General features: G+C 47.5%; 1 protein-coding gene across 1 annotated transcript in view; it reads right to left on the bottom strand.

Moving 5' to 3' along the window:
• Window positions 1–2,509: 2,509 nt before the first annotated feature.
• The window catches only part of LOC136179712 (involucrin-like), a 52,385-nt gene continuing 34,517 nt past the window's right edge, over window positions 2,510–20,377 (bottom strand). Inside the window, exons 7-11 of the mRNA XM_065957023.1 lie at window positions 16,771–16,857; window positions 14,492–14,687; window positions 13,240–13,312; window positions 5,360–5,455; window positions 2,510–5,218 (exon numbers count right to left, since the gene is read on the bottom strand). Of these exons, the coding sequence (XP_065813095.1) occupies window positions 14,526–14,687; window positions 16,771–16,857 (249 nt within the window). The 3' untranslated portion in view covers window positions 2,510–5,218; window positions 5,360–5,455; window positions 13,240–13,312; window positions 14,492–14,525. The remainder of the gene's footprint in view (window positions 5,219–5,359; window positions 5,456–13,239; window positions 13,313–14,491; window positions 14,688–16,770; window positions 16,858–20,377) is intronic.

The following is a 20,377-nucleotide window of genomic DNA, read 5'->3' as shown; positions in this document are numbered from 1 at the left end:
TCTCTGGAGTTTATTGTCCTCATGTCTCTGGAGTTAATCGTCTTGGAGTTAAACGTCCTCATGTCTCTGTAGTTAATCATCCTCGTGTCTCTGGAGTTTATTGTCCTCATGTCTCTAGAGTTAATCGTCCTCATGTCTCTGGAGTTTATTGTCCTCGTGTCTCTGGAGTTTATTGTCCTCATGTCTCTGGAGTTAATCGTCCTCATGTCTCTAGAGTTTATCATCCTGATGTCTCTGGAGTTTATTGTCCTCATGTCTCTGGAGTTAATCGTCTTGGAGTTAAACGTCCTCATGTCTCTGTAGTTAATCATCCTCGTGTCTCTGGAGTTTATTGTCCTCATGTCTCTGGAGTAAATTGTCCTCATGTCTCTGGAGTTAATCATCCTCATGTCTCTAGAGTTTATTGTCCTCATGTCTCTGGAGTTAACCGTCCTCATGTCTCTGGAGTTAATCATCCTGATGTCTCTGGAGTAAATTGTCCTCATGTCTCTGGAGTTAATCGTCCTCATGTCTCTGGAGTTAATCATCCTCATGTCTCTGGAGTTAATCGAGTCAAACGGCAGCTCGTCTCGCTCTTCAGTAAACTTTAAAGAAGTCAGCCGAATGAGTGATTCCAGCGTCGGCTCAGCTCTGTGTTGATAAATATCCCCATCCAATTACAACATGTAATAATTTTGCTCTCCAGTCTGTAATGAGGTCTAATGCTGGCCCCGTGCAATAATTCCCACTCCGGATGGCGGCCCGATCAGATGTTGAGCTTGGTAATTAGACGGGCAGAAAATCATTATTTGGTGTTCAAATAGAAAATGAGGTTGGTGGGAAGTCAATTTGGCGAGGCTCTGTGGAGCGTAGACAGGAATTAAATGATTTAATTACAGCTGTAAGCTCCTCAGAGGAGACTTCAGTGGAGCACAGACTACAGACAGGCTGAGGAGGGGAGGGGGAGGAGGGTGGAGGACTAACACAGCTCTTGACATCAGTTCAGGAGAGACATGGAGGCGTGTCTGCAGGGCTAGGGGGTGAAGTTTGTCTGCATATCTTCACATTTAGCTGAAGCCTTCATCAACATGGTTAGGAGAAACTTATCCCATAATAAACTGAGAGACAATAAAGAAACAGCTGAATCCAGAAAAGAAAGCATGTTCAAAACTTAAAGCAGATTTATCGAACTCTGACGTATTTCCCACACATAGACAATCCTTCAGTGGGCCATCCAGGTAACTTTCCCGACCTCTCTTTTATCCACAACCGTTGAGATACGTGTCATCCATAAACTGTAAATATAACTGGACGAAGCCCGAGTGACGTCCCCCGTCTATTCCTACAGGGGGCGCTGGAGTCCCATCGATGGCGGTCTCCATGCTGGAAATGCTGTTTCAGTCTAACTTTCAGTCACCCTAACGACAGGCTGAGAGCTGGAGCTGAGGTGGGTTTTAACCCTCCTGACAAACCGTTACACCGCGCCCGCCTGTCAATCATGTCAGCTACACGCCTTATTGTGAATAACTCTTATCCTTCATCAAATCAAAACGAATGAGTCATCAAAACATTCACCCCCCGTACAGTGTGTGCTGATTGAGACATGAGCTAATCAGACCTATTGTTTTTTTGAACCAGGCTGTAAACATCTCTGCTGTAAAAACAGGCTTTTTAGAATGGGTGTGTATGTGACTTCCTGTGCTCCTGCAGCCAGACTCTAGTGGACACTCGTGGAGCTTCATTTTTCTACACCGGAGCTGCTTTGTGTCGTTATCAACTAACTTCGCCCTCTTGTCCATTTGTTGCCAAATTTTTTTTTTTAAATATGACTGAAGTGGAAGTGAAAGGCTGCCAATATATTTGTAAAATTTAAACTGTGTGTATTTGTATGGACTCATTCTTCTCCTTCATATTCAGATACCTTTTTTAAAGCTTCAGTTCTTTTCGATAATATCAATCTATCTGATTGTATCGAAAACTATCAAAATTTAAATATTTTATTGGTTCATTAGTGTAATGGTGGTGTGGTTATAGTAATATTTAAGGCTGTGGGGGAGGGGCCCGATGGGAGGCCCAGATAAATCCTTCAGGCTCAAATCTCCATACAGACGACACGAAGCTCAGAGGAGGATTTAGGAGACATTTGGTCAAGTCTTATTTGTGCGGTGTAACGGACACCTGATTCTTTATTTCATTGAGAATATAAGAGCTTTCATTTCCTCCTGTCATTTCTCATCAACGTTGTCTGACGTGTCTGTGTTTGTCTGAATCTTCAGCTACGCCAAGCTGCCTGATGTCTTTGATGTTTAGACTTCAGAAACACCAAACCTGGACCAGAACTGAGGCCTGCAGGGACACAAACATCCCCATATGTCCTCAAAGATTTCAATACATGTCTTTTATTTTGGCAGAAGAGAGAAATCAGTTTGAACAATGACAACCAGAGGAGACGTTGAGTTTAGTAAAATCAAAACAGAATCCTTTTTCCTAGTCCAACAGAAATAAAACAGACTGAAACATATTTCTAGGATATGAGTTTTATTGAGCTGATACTAAAGAGATTACAGATCATTTTTAAATTTTAAAAAATGTACAAACAACATTTGACGACCTCCAGGTGACAGTTTGGTTTTCACGTGTATCAGGAAGGATGAATTTTCAGGTTGTTCCCTTTTGATAAAGTGAGGATGGAAGCAAGAAAAGGCGGGACATCCATAGCACGGCCTGCATCCCTGAACACGCACACATCTCCTCCTCTTCTCCTCCTCCCCCTCCTCCGTCTCCTCAGCCATCTTCTCCGTCTCCTCCACCTCCTCCTCCTCAGCCACCTCCTCTGTCTCGTCCTCCTCCTCCTCCTCCTTTGTTCTGTAAGAAAGTTGAAGTTCTCTTCTGAAAGTGTTCCTCTCTGTCAGTGTACCTGGGTCTCCTCCTGTTTTCTCTGACTACCATATGGCAGAGCTGAGGGCGTCACAGAGCGCTCTGATGGCGTCACAGCGAGCTCTGATGGCGTCCAGGCCCGCTCGTCCTCTCTAACAGCGCTGTCTGTCAGGACGCCGCCTGCAGCTCATTAAGAGGCTCTCTGCGGGCCTGCTGGGCACCTTTACACCAGAAAACACATCGCTCCACGACAGCGTGTGTGAGGGACAGAGCAGCTGTCAGTCACACACACTCTGCTGGGATCTGTTCTGGAGGTTAGCCGTATGAAGCAGCTGCAGAATGTCACAGCCTGGAAGACGCCGTTCAGCAGAGGGATAGCCATCATTAGTGTGTTTAGTGTCATGATACGAGACAAAGAAGGGAGACGAGGCGAGCTGGAGAGTTTAACCACTCAATTTATTTACAAAAACTTTATTAATTTAATATAATGTGTCTGCTGTAGTGTGAGCATGTGTGTGAATGTGTGTGTGTTCAACAGAACAGATAATAACAGCAAGGTCAGGGGATGACTCCAGACCAAACCAGCAGACCAGATCCAGAACTAGAGAGTCAGAGAGTCAGGGAGTGAATGAGGGAAAGCAGCAGATCTCTGTAGAGTGCATCAGGCCTGGGTGCAGATGATCCTGCTGATGAGCCTCCAGCAAGAACACGCCTCCTGCAGCGATCACACAGACAGACAAAGGACAGCGAGCACAATGCTGACGCTACGAAGAAGAAGAATGTCTCTGTTAAGAGTTTTATTGGAGCTAAACATTGATATGCAATACGTACACACACACACACACACAGCAGGCTGCCAGTCTTTTTTTCAGTTCAATCGGTCTTGTTTTCCTCTGACCGGGCATCATGGTGACAGCCTGTGAGGACCAAACAATGAGTGGGCGGTAAGTTAACCGCTGTTTTTATCCTCAGGATTTAAAACGTCAACACGTCCTCACCACGGCCTCTTCAGATGCCGTGTGAGAGGTCACCAGGGTCAGCTAACAGTTCAGAGGTCATTGCCTTGTTGACCCACAGAAGAGGAGGGTCCCTGAATGTAGCACAGACATCATGAAGCCCCTCTGCAGCCTCTCTGTGTCCCGTCATGAAGCCCCTCTGCAGCCTCTCTGTGTCCCGCCATGAAGCCCCTCTGCAGCCTCTCTGTGTCCCGCCATGAAGCCCCTCTGCAGCCTCTCTGTGTCCCGTCATAAAGCCCCTCTGCAGTCTCTGTGTCCCGTCATGAAGCCCCTCTGCAGTCTCTCTGTGTCCCGTCATGAAGCCCCTCTGCAGTCTCTGTGTCCCGTCATGAAGCCCCTCTGCAGCCCCTCTGTGTCCTGTCATGAAGCCTCTCTGCAGTCTCTGTGTCCCGCCATGAAGCCCCTCTGCAGCCTCTCTGTGTCCCGTCATGAAGCCCCTCTGCAGTCTCTCTGTGCCCCGTCATGAAGCCCCTCTGCAGCCCCTCTGTGTCCATGTCTACATTCTGCTGTGCTTTGCTGATTTCTTCATTAACTGAAGTGTTATTAGTGTAAAGTGTCCTCTCACCAATCTGCTCATTCCATGCTCTTCATTTACACAGACGACGCTGCTCGCCTTATTAACGAGGATAACGAGCTTCTTGCAGTGAAGGGCTGATGGACTGGAAGTTAATGGAAACGTTTATGAGTGAGTGAAAGAGAGCGAGACGATGAGATGTGTTTCAGCGTGTTTAACATTTAGCACCGTTGTAAAGGAAAAGAGATTATTTTGTATTTTTCTGACTGTCAGGTCTCCTTCACTGCTCTTCTCCTCAGCAGGATAATGGTCACAGTTTTCTACTGAATATTGTGCTGTGGCAGAATCTACTATCGTTTTAGTCACCTAGCAACTTGTGCCGTTGATTTGCGCACCCCCCCCCGTTCTGCGAGGATAGTGCACACCACATCCTACCTCTGAGGCCTTTTTCTAACATCCACCAGGGGGCAATCCACTGGTTTCAGGAATATGTTTATGATAAAGTGTTTCTACTTGTTTGTGGTCTCAATCTCTAGTTTCAAGTCTTCTTCCACACAGCATGATGGTCATTTAGTCAACGATGTTCATTCAGAGTCACAGAGAGCGGGAAGAGGGGGTGGAGTCAGGGCAGGGTGAACTCTGATCTGATGGAAGTTGTTGGTTTCCTGCAGGTGTGGTTGAAGTCACAGTTGGAGTTCAAACACCTCCTGAGAGCTCGACGGGGGCTGCGTCCCGAAGTCCACGTTGATCTGACTCTGACTGCGAGAGTGAGACAGCAGCAGCGACGGCAGGGCGTAACGCTGCGTCCACCTGCCCCGAGAAAACCTTGCACCTGAGGACAAAAGACACACCTGGTGTTAACACTCAGAGCCTCAAACAGCTGGAACATTTTCACCTCTACAGGAAGCTTCAAACTGACATTGTTGCTCATTTGAGCGGATGAAGAGCTCTACATATAAGGGGACATGAGGACCTGAGTGAGGGTCCTGTTTGGTGAAGACCTCGGTGCAGCCGCTCCAGTACTGATCGGGCATCTTCCCGTGATAATCTCTGAGGCTGGTTTTAGCTTCTGATGGGAACAAGAAGAGGAACAGGTAAAAATCACAGCGACATCATCAGATTCACTTCTGTTCTCAGGTTTTATGTACAGGTGGATATTTTTAGACCAATCAGAGCTGCAGGGGTTTCTGTGTCGCTGCAGGAGGTCAGAAAGTCGTCCACAGGTAAACTGAGGGGGAGGAGCTAAGTCTGTATGAACCCCTCAGGTTGCTGGTTTAACATTAAAAACATGGCCGCCCTCCTGGTGCCAGGTCTGTGGGGGTCGTTAGGAATGAAATCCTTATCGCACTGAAGGCTTCAGAAAATCTACACTGAGCAGAAGTCCTCTGAGTCTCATAGAGACTTTGGAGGAAGCCACGTGAGACAACACCTCCAATCTACATGCACTGTTGTTCTCTGAGAATGTGAATTTGGGGAAGATCAGCGATGGCAGCAACATCACAGAAGAATGACCTGAACTGTTAAACGTGTTTTATTTTCATGACAAAATCAGAAGCCTCCCCCACCCCTCTCCAGTCCTTCACCTGGGGCTCCTGGAGGAAACTCGGTGGCTAAGTAGCTTAGCAGACCTGATGGACAAACATGAAATCCCCCTTGTCTCCTCACCTCACTGCAAACACAGAGCTCCGAACGAGGCTGCAGATCTCAGGGGGGACGAAGGTAATTATTTGAGATAACATGCAGTGGGGGGGGGGTGGAGGCAGAGAGAGAGACCTGAGAAAGGTCATCAGCACCTCCTCTCACTGAGGACAGGCAGTTCAGGATGAATGACACCACGTTGTGTGTTTCCTGACAAACGTCTCATTCTGTATGCAGACGACGCTCCCGTCTACCTCAAAGAGACACTTTTGTCTGATTTAATTTCCATTTCTGCCTGTTTGATGAAAAATGAAGGTTAACCCTTTCAGACCTGGAGCCAAAACATAGGTGAGGTCAAACATCAGCATGCACATGTAAACCTCCACACCATCCCCGGTCTGTTTTGATCCCTGTGCTCCAGCCCCGGTCCGTTTGGATCCCTGTGCACCATCCCCGGTACGTTTGGATCCCTGTGCACCATCCCCGGTACATTTGGATCCCCGTGCACCATCCCTGGTACATTTGGATCCCTGTGCACCATCCCTGGTATGTTTGGATTCCCGTGCACCATCCCCGGTCTGTTTGGATCCCTGTGCACCATCCCTGGTATGTTTGGATTCCCGTGCACCATCCCTGGGCTATTTGGATCCCCGTGCACCATCCCAGGTATGTTTGGATCCCTGTGTACCAGCCCCGGTCTGTTTGGATCTCCGTGCATTATCCCTGGTCTGTTTGGATCCCTGTGTACCAGCCCCGGTCTATTTGGATCCCTGTGCGCCATCCCCGGTCTGTTTGGATCCCCGTGCACCATCCCCGGTCTGTTTGGATCCCCGTGCACCATCCCTGGGCTGTTTGGATCCCTGTGCACCATCCCAGGTATGTTTGGATCCCCGTGTACCAGCCCTGGTCTGTTTGGATCCCCGTGCGTCATCCCTGGTCTGTTTGGATTCCTGTGCACCATCCCTGGTATGTTTGGATCCCTGTGTACCAGCCCCGGTCTATTTGGATCCCTGTGCGCCATCCCCGGTCTGTTTGGATCCCTGTGCACCATCCCTGGTATGTTTGGATCCCTGTGTACCAGCCCCGGTCTCTTTGGATCCTTGTGCACCAGCCCCGGTCCGTTTGGATCCCTGTGCACCATCCCCGGTACGTTTGGATCCCTGTGCACCATCCCCGGTACATTTGGATCCCCGTGCACCATCCCTGGTACATTTGGATCCCCGTGCACCATCCCTGGTATGTTTGGATTCCCGTGCACCATCCCCGGTCTGTTTGGATCCCTGTGCACCATCCCTGGTATGTTTGGATTCCTGTGCACCATCCCCGGTCTGTTTGGATCCCTGTGCCCCATCCCCGGTCTGTTTGGATCCCCGTGCAGCATCCCTGGGCTGTTTGGATCCCCGTGCACCATCCCAGGTATGTTTGGATCCCTGTGTACCAGCCCCGGTCTGTTTGGATCCCTGTGCACCATCCCCGGTCTGTTTGGATCCCCGTGCACCATCCCTGGGCTGTTTGGATCCCTGTGCACCATCCCAGGTATGTTTGGATCCCCGTGTACCAGCCCCGGTCTGTTTGGATCCCCGTGCGTCATCCTTGGTCTGTTTGGATCCCTGTGCACCATCCCTGGTATGTTTGGATCCCTGTGTACCAGCCCCGGTCTATTTGGATCCCTGTGCGCCATCCCCGGTCTGTTTGGATCCCTGTGCACCATCCCTGGTATGTTTGGATCCCTGTGTACCAGCCCCGGTCTCTTTGGATCCCTGTGCACCATCCCCGGTCTGTTTGGATCCCTGTGCACCAAACATAGAGACAGGACGTGCAGCACTTTAATTCTCGCTTCTTGCAAGTATAAGTGTCCTGCATGTATACAAACTGTTTATCCTGCAGGTTTTTAGCAGCACTTTGTTCTTCTGTGCAGACTTTCTGGAGGATGAAGTCTAACTTTTAATTTCAGAGTCACAAAACGTGTAACGAGGACTCACGTGGCTCGTGTGGACGTCTGAGGAGAATAAAGTCGGTCTTTAGGTTTCAGTCAGGAGGAAAAGGCTGGTGTGCTGCTCGGTGTGACTCTGACAGATAATGGTTTCACTGTGTAACTGACTCTGGTCATTACACACTGTTTAACTCCCACCTGGCCTCCGCCCGCCTCCATCACACACACTTTAAACCGTTTAAAGCTCCACCGCTGCTCCTCAGAGAAACTGGAGCGCCCCTCTGCTGCAGACAGACACACTAAGGACACCGTGTTTCACTTCCTGATGTCTCCTTCACTTACATGTTTCATATGTTTCACAAAATGATTTCTCATCATCTCCAGAGTGAGAAAGTTTGAATTGTTGAATTTCATCTGTGAGCCTCCTCCATGTGTTTCTGTATCAGACATCAAACGCTAGAACAGTATCACCATCAGAACCATCATTATCCTCAGGTCCAGTACGCTTGCCGGGCGCTCTTCTCTGCTGCTGCTCAACGCGTTTTTCTAGTGGCTGGCATTTTCAGCTCGTCAGTGTCACTTTTGGCCCAAACAGCCAATAAAATCAAGTAGGAGGCTCAAACTCCTTTTTATAACATTTCCCTCGTCATCTGAGTGAAGAAACGGCGAGAGCTATACGTTCTACAACAGCCCTGGATATATAAATAATACCCGTGTCAGTTTAAAGATCCATCTTGTACTTTTTTTTTTTTGGTTTGGGGTTGTTTTTACCTTTCAGGAAATATTTTTGAGCCATGACATTGAGACATTTTTGCATTTGACCTACAGGGCCACCGTAGTAAAGCAATTGGATTTAGTGACACTGCAGAAAAGACAGATTCATTCTGTACTTAGATGGGGATCAACCTGAGGTGTGGGGAACATGACGGGGACATAAAGAGGCGGCTGACAGGTCGGGGGCGTTCCTCATTAGCAGATATCTCCTCCTCTGACTGGGGGGGGGGTCTGATCTGTGTTTGGACTGAACATGTCAGTCTGGACGTCAGAAGCGATTTGCATCGCTGCTCCCTCTGCTCGGAGAGTCTGTGAGGCGAGGAGGCGAGTCCCTGAACGTCTGAACTTCAAACATGAATCTCATCCTCCTCCGAACACACAACAAACCAGAGAGAGAAACAGAGAGAGAGAGAGAGAGAGAGAGAGAGAGAGGAAGGGGGGAGAGAGAGAGAAAGAGATTTGATTTTACAAAACAACTTTATTTACAATAATTAACAACAATTAACAACATACTTGTTCAGATCTCTTGTTCAGAGAGCTTTTATTAAAAAAAAAAACTCCACACTGGCTTGATGTGGTCAGCCACTTTCAACCATTGTCTCCACTTGGTGTCCACTCTGTTTTTCAGTACATTCTCATTTAATACTTTAACACACACACAAAACAATTCCTTACCTCTAACGTTATAAAAGTCCAAACATATATCATCAGTCCCTTTTGAATGTATTTCACTTGAAACACAAGAATTCATTGTAAGCCCTATTTCAGGAAACGGGTCAATGTCAATGGGCACCTCCTTCCTGCTACAGTAATCCTGCAGCATCTCCTTCTCTTCCCCCGTCAGTCTGAGACGCAACAGTCTGAGCACTCTGTCCACAAAACGTGCAGACCAGAGACCAAGAGCAGAGGTAACTGCTGCTGTATTGTTCAGTTCAGGTCCAGCTACGTCCACGATCTGTCTCAGTGTGGTGTTGTCAGTGGAGATGAGAGCATGCCTGAGGCCCATTAAAGATGTGTCCTGAACATCCAGCTGGGCCCCATAGATCAGAGGCTCCTCCAGCAGCCAGTGTAGGGACAGTGTGGGCTCTAGTCTTTTCCATAAAAACAGTTTCCAGGTTTTAAAAAGGCGCTGATAAAAAGCAGACAGGTTGCACAGATTAAAACAGTCAGTATTCATTAAAAACAGTGAGGAGTCTAGTCCTAGTCCGTTTACTTTTTTAAAAATGCTGCTGGCCACTGGTCTCCAGACCACATCAGCTTGGCCAGTGAGGAATTTCTGTAGGAACTGGATTCTGAAGGCAGCTACTCTGCTGGCCAGGTGGACCAGACCCTGCCCTCCTTCTTCTTTAGGTAAAAACAGCACAGCCTGTGGAACCCAATGCAGCTTGTCCCAGAAAAAGTCCAACATCACCGATTGCAATTGTTTAAGGAGTCCAGCAGGGGGCTCTATAGAGTCCAGAGTCCACAGGAGACGAAGTTGTTTATGATGAGCACTCTTCCTCTGTACGACATTTGTGGCAGCAGCCACCTCCACTTCTCCAGCCTCCCCTTCACTTTCTCCACCACCTCCTCCAAGTTTTTCTGTACAGTGAGCTCAATAAAAGACATCTGTGTGAGACCACGTGACTAAGCTGCGGGGCTTTACAGCCCGAAGGCAACTTCTTAAAGGGACAGACTATTTTCCCGTGTCTTGATAACTTCCTTTGCAGAAAGACATCACTGATAAACGGCGGACAATTAGACAAAATTACCTTCCTAGAAGGCAGAGACAGAGAAGACACGGGAACGAACGTTCTCACCACCATAACAAAAGTCCTCTGCCGGTGTGACAGAGCAGCACAGACCTCCTCCCAGGACTCTGTGGACCAGTCTGACTGATGTGATGTTGGTCCTCTGTCTAAGTGTGGCCACAGGTAAAGATGTCAGCCTCATCAGATACCCCAGTTTGGTGCATCCTGCCTCTCGCAGACTGACCCTCAAACTGGCAGACTGCAGGGTGTGAGTCCTTATAAAGGACTTAAAAAACAGCGGCAAACAACCACATGCCCGCAGTCTCGACTGTGACCCAAGAGATCTGCAAGGTCCTCCAGGCCTGCAGTGTGGAGCTGTAGAATGAGGTCAGTCCACTGAGGTCCATCTCCTCAGACCTCAGCAGAAAGAGCTGTTGGTCATACCCCCAGTTTCCAGCTTTCCAAAGCAGCAGGCGAGCCGTGTCCAGCCAGCTGGGAACACAGTCAAAAAGCAGTCTTTGTGCCGTCCGCAGTCTAAAAGAGGCAATTCGAGACTGAATGTCAATGAGTCCTTGACCACCTTCAACCAACGGCATGTAGAGGCTGCTGCCCTGATCCAGTGACAACCAGACCAGAAGAAGTCCAGGATGGTCCTCTGGATGTCTTCAATCAGACCCTTCGGAGGAGTGAGCGCAGCAAGCCTGTGCCAGAGAGTCGAGGCGACCAAGTTATTAGCAACCAGAACTCTTCCCCTATATGACAACTGGGGTAGCAGATGTTTCCACTTAGACAACCTAACGCACACTTTCTCCTTTATTCCCTCTCAGTTCTTTTTCTGAAAGCCCTCAGCGCCCAAAAAAAACCCCAACACTTTCAACCCCTCCCTCCCCCACTCAAGTCCACCAGGCAGACAGGGCACTGCCTAGTCCCTCCGCTGTCCAAGCAACAGAGCCTTGCTCTTTGCCCAGTTCACCCGTGCAGATATTGGGAAAAGGGAAAGGGTGTCCTGCAGACATTGAACATCCCCCTGGCTGGAGACAAAAACATTTACATCATCTGTATAAGCAGCAACCGTAGGGGGACGCTCAATGACGCAGGACCCAGGCAAAGAGAGCCCGCTGAGTCGGCCCCTCAACCTGTACAGCAAGGACTCAATAGCCAAACTATACAGCTAGCCGGAGATGGGACAGCCCTGTCTGATCCCCCGCTGTACAGGGACTGGCCGTCTCAGCCCTGCCCCCATCTTCACCAAACACTGTGCACCCTGACACAACAAACCAAGCCAAGACATAAACCCATCACCAAAACCAAAAGCCTTTAGTACACAAAACAAACTTTCTCCTGGTCAAGAGACACAATGCCACAGTCAACATCATACACATTACACAAATCAACAACATACCTGACAAGAAAAATGTTGTCCATCATAGACCGGTAACTGATTTAAACCCACTGGCAAACTTCCCAAACCGATGGAGCTCATTCTCCAACAGCTCGTTCTGTATAAACGGCGGAACACCGGATACGGTGATCTGCGTTGAGGGAACAGATAGCGGAGAAACCTGAACAAACAAATCCCTAATAAACACACCGCTCTCGATCAGCTGGTGTACCTGTGGCTCCGTTCTCAGAAACACAACAACGGCTTTCTTCATCTTAGATGCAAAGCTTAGCTTGTCATGTCCTACCTGCTCCCCGACAGACAGCAACACGGTAACGAAGCCGTGCGGAGGGACTATCCGGACACCTTGCCGGATAGTTGGAGGTGGCGTCTCGGCGGACGCCATTCCTCCCAAAAACATGGAAAAACCTGCTGACTATCTGTCCGTCACACAGCCAACACTCAAACAAATATTAAATAATCTTACCTGATCATGCAGAAAGAAACACAGGAAAATACAGGTGAAACAGGATTCAAACTCTGCGCCACTCTCACTTCCACCACCTCCACTCACGCTCACACACCGGAAGCAGAGAGAGAGAGAGAGAGAGAGAGAGAGAGAGGGACAGCAAGAGAGAGGGAGAGAGAGAGGGAGAGGGAGAGAGAGAGAGAGAGAGAGGGAGGGAGAGAGAGAGAGAGAGGGAGAGAGAGAGAGAGAGAGAGAGAGAGAGAGAGGGAGATAGAGATAGGGAGACCACAGTATGACCACCTGATACCGACACACTGCAGGTCAGAACTCGCTGATCTGCACACAAAGGAGGTTAAAGCCTCGTCCACACGTAAAGGTGGAGAGAGCGGGAACAAGCAGTGGAATGAGCAACACAGCTAAACGTGTGGGTAGCACTCCAAAAAAAAGTGCCAATTGGTTGATTTTATTCTGACTTTTGACATTTGTGTGTGACTCAGGCCAGCGTAAATGGTTTGTGGGTGGCAGTAGCTCAGTCTGTAGGGACTTGGGTTGGGAACCAGAGGGTTGCCAGTTCAAGTCCCGGTGCGGACCAAATATGGAAGTTGGTCTGGTAGCTGGAGAGGTGCAAGATCACCTCCTGAGCACTGCCGAGGTACCCCCTCCTCACCATCAGCTCTGTCACTCTGACATCTCTCAATTAGTGCGTTTCCATAGGATCCTGTTTCTGCATGTGTGTGTATTTCAGCCTGTGTGTGTTCATGACTTACAGAGTGTAAAAACTGAAATTTCCCCTTGCAGGGATCAATAAAGTAAATCTTAATCTTAATAGAATATGTTTACGAGTGTGAAGGTTGTTTTCATTTTGTCCACTTTGAGTCTGTTTGCTGCGACCTGATTGGTCAGAGTGATTTAAGGTGGACTGACTCACTGTAGGTGTAGATCAGGGCGTGGACGACGTGCTGGTGTCCGTGGATGGAGGCGAGGTGAAGCGCTGTGTAACCCTGGAAACAAACACAAAGTATTATGGTCTGTTAACACACAGACACACTGATGACAAGTGTGTCTGTGTGTGTGTGTGTGTGTGTGTGTGTGTGTGTGTGTGTGTGTGTGAGCGTGTGTGTGTGTGTGTGTGTGTGTGTGTTTGTGTGTGAGAGTGTGTTCAGAGGATTGTGTGTGTGTGTGTGTGTGTGTGAGTGTTTGTGTGTGATCAGCTGACAGCACTGACAGATTCTGTGTTTTAAACATCAGTCGTCGTCGGGGCTCGTTCAGCGTCACCGTGCGACAAACTTCAGACTCGTCCTCTTAATCAGCTCCGACTTCACGCCAACTTCAAACCGACTTCAGAGCGCCTCTTTACTGTCATTTAACTCGGTTTAGCGTGCGACTGACGGAGCTGTGAGCATTAGTTCGTTCATTCGTGTCTGACGGCGGCTCAGGATGACGGACGGCTCGTCCTCCACAACTGGAAGGTGTTAATGTGAACAAACGAAGAGGACGGAGAGACGATTGTCACTGAAATATGACACCACACACACACACACACACACACACACACACACACACACACACACACACACACACACACACACACACACACACACACACATCCTCTGAAAACACGCACACACGCACACACACACACACACAATCCTCTGAACACACGCACTCACACGCACACACACACACCCTCTGAACACGCCTAATGGAGTTTGAAAAAGTGTTCTGGATTGATTTCTTATCGTTCTGCTTTCAGGGCGCACTCACACTAGGTCATGCGCGAGCACAAACACGGGTACACAACATGGTCAGCCTTCATTCAGGAGAAACCCTGGAGTGTTCTGTATCTGACTAACATGACTCAGAATAAGACACAAAGTCAGTAAAGGAGCTGTCATGTTCTCTGATGTACGGACGTGGACTCAAACGTGTCCCTGTCTTATAAACTGAACACGCTTCATGATCACATGAAGCCATGAATGTGTTGTATTACGACGTTTGTCCAAGAGGTAGCCGTGCTCAGGCCCGGTTAGTCCTGGAGCAGTGAGAGAGCAGGCCGCATTGCTCCCCCTGCTCCTGTGGCGGTGTATGAATGGATTAGTACTGACTCTCTGATGTACGTCGCTTTGGATAAAAGCGTCTGCTAAGTGAATTGTATGTTGAGGAGCTTTAAACATACTTACCCCCTGCAGAGAGACGAGAGCAGCAGGAGAGAGGTCAGAGACTCACACACACACACACACACACACACACACACACACACACACACACACACACACACACACACACACACACACACACACACAGACTGCAGTGAAGATTTGTGAGAGCTCTATTCAGTTCAGATCTACGAATTGTCTTCAGAAACTCACTTACATGCTGTCGTAGAGATGAACCAAGAGGAGGACCAGAAGGATCAGGAGGAGGACAAAGAGGAGGACCAGGACGAGGACCAGGGGGACCAGGAGGAGAACCAGGACGAGGACCAGGACGAGGACCAGGAGGAGGACCAGGGGAACCAGGAGGAGGACCAGGAGGAGGACCAGGGGGACCAGGAGGAGGACCAAGAGGAGGACCAAGAGGAGGACCAGGGGGACCAGGAGGAAGACCAAGAGGAGGATGAAGAGGGATGGAAAAAAGAGACAAAGTATTTTTAGTCAACCTTGTTCATAATCTTTAAACTAGATGATTTTAACTCTTAAACATGGTCCTGATTTATCTTTCATTCAGACTGTGAATATAAACGACCTGATCATGGACGACTCATGCAAACATTTTGAATCTAAACGAACACACGAGTGAAACATAGAGGAGCCTGACTCCTTCAGCGTCTGGCTGCAGACGTCTGCTCTGTGTCTTTCATCTAAAGGTGATTTTCCTGTTCAGCTCTGCAGGCTGAGGATGGAGAGAGACTCCCCGACTCCTTGAGGAGAGTCTGATGGACCAGCACATGAAGCTCAGTGGACCCAAAGCGGCGCCGACAGCGAGCTGTTTTTCTCCTTTTAATGCTTTTATATGGATTATTGATTTTTGATTAGCTGCTGCTCGAGCTGAGGCTCTTTTCATCTGAGCCATTACCTCCTTAACGATCAGAGACAAAAAGTTCATTATGTGATTACGGAGCCAATGAGTGACTTGTCTGCTTTGCTTTGCTCTGTTGGCGTTTAACCACAATCTCCAGCACGAGGAGCCCGAGATGAGAAGATTAACACTGAGAGAACGCCGACCACGGCGCTAAAAAGAAACTTGCAGAGCCACGGCAATCTGCACCACATCAAGTCAAGTGGCTTAACGTTGTGAACCTGAGTGGCTGGCGGGGTAATCGGAGGTGAAAGGCCTCATGGGAAGTCCACTGTACGTTAGCTCAGGGTTAAATGAGAGCAGGAATGATGTAATTGGATAATCAAAAAGCCCCTACTGACTCTTCAGTGTGTGTTTGTGTGTGTGTGTGTGTGTGTGTGTGTGTGTGTGTGTGTGTGTGTGTGTGTGTGTGTGTGTGTGTGTGTGTGTGTGTGTGTGTGTGTGTGTGTGTGTGTGTGTGAAGGCTCACCAAGAGAAACAAACTGATTAAACCAGTACAGAGAGACTACTGGTGTTAATATGTGACTGTTTTGAACAGTGATGATATTTTAGGGTGTTGTTAAAGGTCCAATCAGTGAGATGTGTAGTGAGTGAAATGATAAAGTGAGCTTACTTTATGATCAGACATTAAGGAAACATGCTATGTTGAAGTGCTGGCTTCTCTGACAACAATGCAGCAGCCAGTATGTCCTCCTTCTAACTTTAGATTCTGGTCCTGAATGCTCTGGATTTGTTTGGACCAGAGAAGGTAGGCGGTTTTAAGGCACTCCCACACGGCTGTTTTGGACGCCCCTCGGTTTGCAAGCAAGAGAACTGGTTCAGATAGAAGTGATTGTACCCGACCTAAAAAGCCTCTGCATGTTTCTAATAAGCTCCACGAGCAGAAACGTGCTCAAACTAGGATCAATATTGAAGATGCTTTTGAAAAATGGAGAGAGGTTAGAACGCAGAAAGGTTTACAGACCGATGCAGAGCTGGCTAAACACTGAAGCTTCAGTGTCCTCCACATGGCAACCTGTGTGAGCATCGACTCTAGAGAGGAGGGGGCGGGGGGAGACAGCTCTCTACAATGTTTAGAATTTAGACTGCAGTATCCATTTTAAACACTAGGTGTCAGAGTTACATAAACCAGTTTCTCGGTTATCGACTCCAGAAAATGTCAAACTGTCCCTTTAAATTTTTATGCAAAACGTTTGTTGAAGAGCTGAAGACATGTCAAGATGTTTTCTGTGATTGTTTATGCAGCGGAGCTCGGGCTGATCTTATCAAAATGCATGACGGGTCCTGACACACACACACACACACACACACACACACACACACACACACACACACACACACACACACACACACACACACACACACACACACACACACTCACCGATCTGGCGTTGACGTCGGCTCCGGAGCAAAGCATCACGTCCACCGCTTCCTGACAACCCTGCTTGGCTGCCCAGTGGAGCGCTGTCTGAAAACACACACACGCAAACACACACACACGCAAACACACACACACACACGTGAGAGTGAGAAGAGTTTTTCTTCTGATTTAAAGTATGGGGTCGTTTTAATGTTCTCTTTATTAATTAATAATATTCTCAGTTAGTAAGGTTGTTTTTTTTTACTCAAAATTAAAAAAGGAATATTTAAATTTTTAAAAGTCAATAAAAATACTTAAAGGAAGAATGTACGACTTTTAATCCAGTAGCTTCACATCACCTGTGTCCTGCATTGTTGTGTTAGCATGCCAATGTTAGCGCTCTTTAGTTAGCTCCTAGCTTCATAATGCATGTAAATTAACACAGAATGAGCGTGATCTAAAAACTCTTACTAACATCCAAATAATCAGTGAGTATGTTCTTCTTCTCTTGTCCTTGACTGAAACAGCTTTTATACACAAGGGGAGGAGCCGGCCGTCCCGTCCATGTAAACACGGCTCTGACAACAACACAGCCAGCGGGACTCGAGCTTCTCACTCATTGTACTCAATGACTCACAGAGACATTTACACAGGATAGACTGGATTTAAGATTTATTTATGGAGAACATGTCGCACATTCTTCCTTTAATGTCATTAAATTATGAGAACACGGCTTCACGGTTGCTTCAGTTCATCCGTTTTGAGAAACCTGCTGACACCACAGACGCCGTGCAGCTCCTCATTTAATGATTCTTTATCAGTTTATTCATTTGCGGTCTCTGATGTTATCCCACAGAACATCCTGAACATGTGTGACCTTTTTCTGTCTGCTATATTTAAACAGAGAGTTTTGTTCCTGATTCTAACTCCCCTTCCTTTCTCTCCGTTATTTATTTTTAACCTACGGTGGCCTTAATACGCCACTAAAGCTCCGACGTCTCACGGCGGGATGAAACATCGAGACCGAAGTGATCCAGATGTGCGAGAATATCAGAGGACATTTTACAGACACACGGAGAGAGAGAGAGAGAGAGAGGATCATTAGAGCAAGAAACGGCTTTGAAGCGAATTCACGCTTAATTAGTTTAAACAGATTTAAAACACACACACACACACACACACACACACACACACACACACACACACACACACACACACACACACACACACACACACATACACAGACAGACACAGACAGACAGACACACACACACACACACACACACACACACACACACACACACACACACACATACACAGACAGACACACACACACACACACACACACACATACACAGACAGACACACACACACACAGTTAAACAGACGGATGTGAACACGTTAAATAAAGAGATTAGTGATGAGTGTTAATGGAGATGGGATAACTGTCCTTGAATGCTTTCTCTTTAGCACAGAATTAAAGCTCCTATTATTATTACAGAGAAGCGTGTGTGTGTGTATTGTGTCTCTGTGTCTGTGTCTGTGTGTGTGCGTGCGTGCGGAGGACGATGAGATGAGTTCATTAACACAAACTTAATTTCACACATAAGAGGAAAACACAGAAACATGTCGTGGTGTTTGGTCCGCTGATTCTCTCCTAAATCTGCTCGTTAACGTTTCTAATCATTACAAATAATAAATAAACCATCTCTGCTGTTTGGAATTTAAACAGAACTCTGTCAGAAACACAACTTATATTAAAGTGAGGGCACACACGGTAGGCTACAATCCAAACTCCACAAAACGATACGAGAGATTACAAAACAAAACAAATAAGAAACTCAAAACAAACATTACAGTACGATAGGATACTAAACTATCTAGTACAAAAAGGAAGGATATGAAGCGATTGAAATGTGATTAATCGCACTTAACTATTTAAATGTAGCGATTTGAAATGTAAATGTTGCCATAGTTACAATACCTAAAGATGCGAACGCTAACAGTCTGTGCTAACACAGTAACTACAGTACAGAGAGAAGGTGAAGAACTTACAAACTGGACGTGTCCGAGGGTTAGAAAGAGAAGAAGACAAATTCAAAAGTTTACACACACACACTGATATAAATGTCCTCATAGAGTCAGTGGCTCTCACTTAACAATCTGGTGTAGAAACCAGCACAGATTTGGGTGTAGAAATCATTGTACGACAGGGTCCACGTGGGACCTATGAAACATGCGTATCTGGCTGATCACAGCGTACGCAAGACCGGGTGTTGATAAGTGTGGCGGCTGGAAACGATCATCATTTAAATACCACGCCCCTATTTATTCACGGTTTAGCTGTCCTCGCCTCGTTTTTAAAAAACCTGGTCAGACCTTACGATCGCTTCAATATAGGCTAGTGTTGCGGGTCTTAACAGGAGAAGCACCCGGACTGGAGGCTACAGCCGTACCCCACCTGCAATAATCCCAGATCGAGGAGCGAGAGGCTTCTTTCGTCAGTTCAGCCTCAATGTCAGGCCCAAGTGGTACAGGCGAACCTGCATCTGTGTCGGATAACGTCGGCTGCACCAACGGGCTCTGTGCTCGCCATTTATGAGACTTTAAAGGAGAAGAGAAACCTGAAACGTCCTGCATCAAATGAATAAAGTGTTTGACAAGCACTGTTATAGTATGATCTAATTATTCTCCAACAGAGACAGATTCACTGCACTGCAAGTCCACACTGAGTTGAAAATGTGTGTACACGAGCTGAGACCTGGCGTGGGATTTGAGCGTACCCTTCTCCGCTCAGGTCCAAATTGATAAGTGCCGAACTTTGCGTGGAAATGACCGTACACCCATTTTATGCTGTACGTACGTTTGATAAGTGAGGGCTATTGTGCTTTCAGGAGCGTGATGACTCATCACAGACTGATTCAACTCGCAGTGATTAACGGTAATGGCAGACATCAGGCGTGTAAGTGTGTGTGCGTGCTGCAGGTCGAACACGCCTCGTGGTATTCTCAGGTTTTCTATTTAAAGTGTTTCATCCGTCTGAATTGACCTCTGAATTCATCTTTCTCGTTTATCCTCCCTGCACGTCTCCGCTCACCACCTCCGACCAGGCCGTGAAAGGACAGGTTTTAGCACGTGGCTGTGATTATTTTGAGACGGGTTTTCTCCATGTGCGAGCTCTCCGGACGCCGTCCCTCTCAGGGCTCATGTTGTGGCTGTAAATGGGATCAGTAAAAGTGAACACCGTTTTCCACTCGTCTAATTTTCAGCGTGAGAACAAGCAGGACACGTTCATCAGGGGGGTTCAGGGTGGTTAAAGGAGCATTATATTGGCGAGGTGTGTCGTAGGAGGCCCTGAAGGTCAACAGCAAAAACATTTCATGAAATAAAAAAAAACACTTTGTTTTGCTTTTCTAAAAATGTAATTTCTTGAAATATAATTTTTTTAATGTTTTTTATCTAGTGAAATGTCCTAGCAATTGACATTCAGAGTCACCGTAGTGTTGGCGAGCTGATACTGACTGACCACTGAGGGGTCTGTGAGTGCGTGTGTGTGTGTGTGCGTGTGTGTGTGTGTGTGGGGGGGGGGGGTGATGTCAGGTTGCTTTAACAGCCACAGTTTTCATTA

Source organism: Labrus bergylta, chromosome 7 (genome assembly GCF_963930695.1).
Source record: "Labrus bergylta chromosome 7, fLabBer1.1, whole genome shotgun sequence".
Lineage (NCBI taxonomy): Eukaryota > Metazoa > Chordata > Actinopteri > Labriformes > Labridae > Labrus > Labrus bergylta.
The sequence above is the reverse complement of the archived record's forward strand: the minus strand, read 5'-3'. Positions and strand labels throughout refer to the sequence as shown.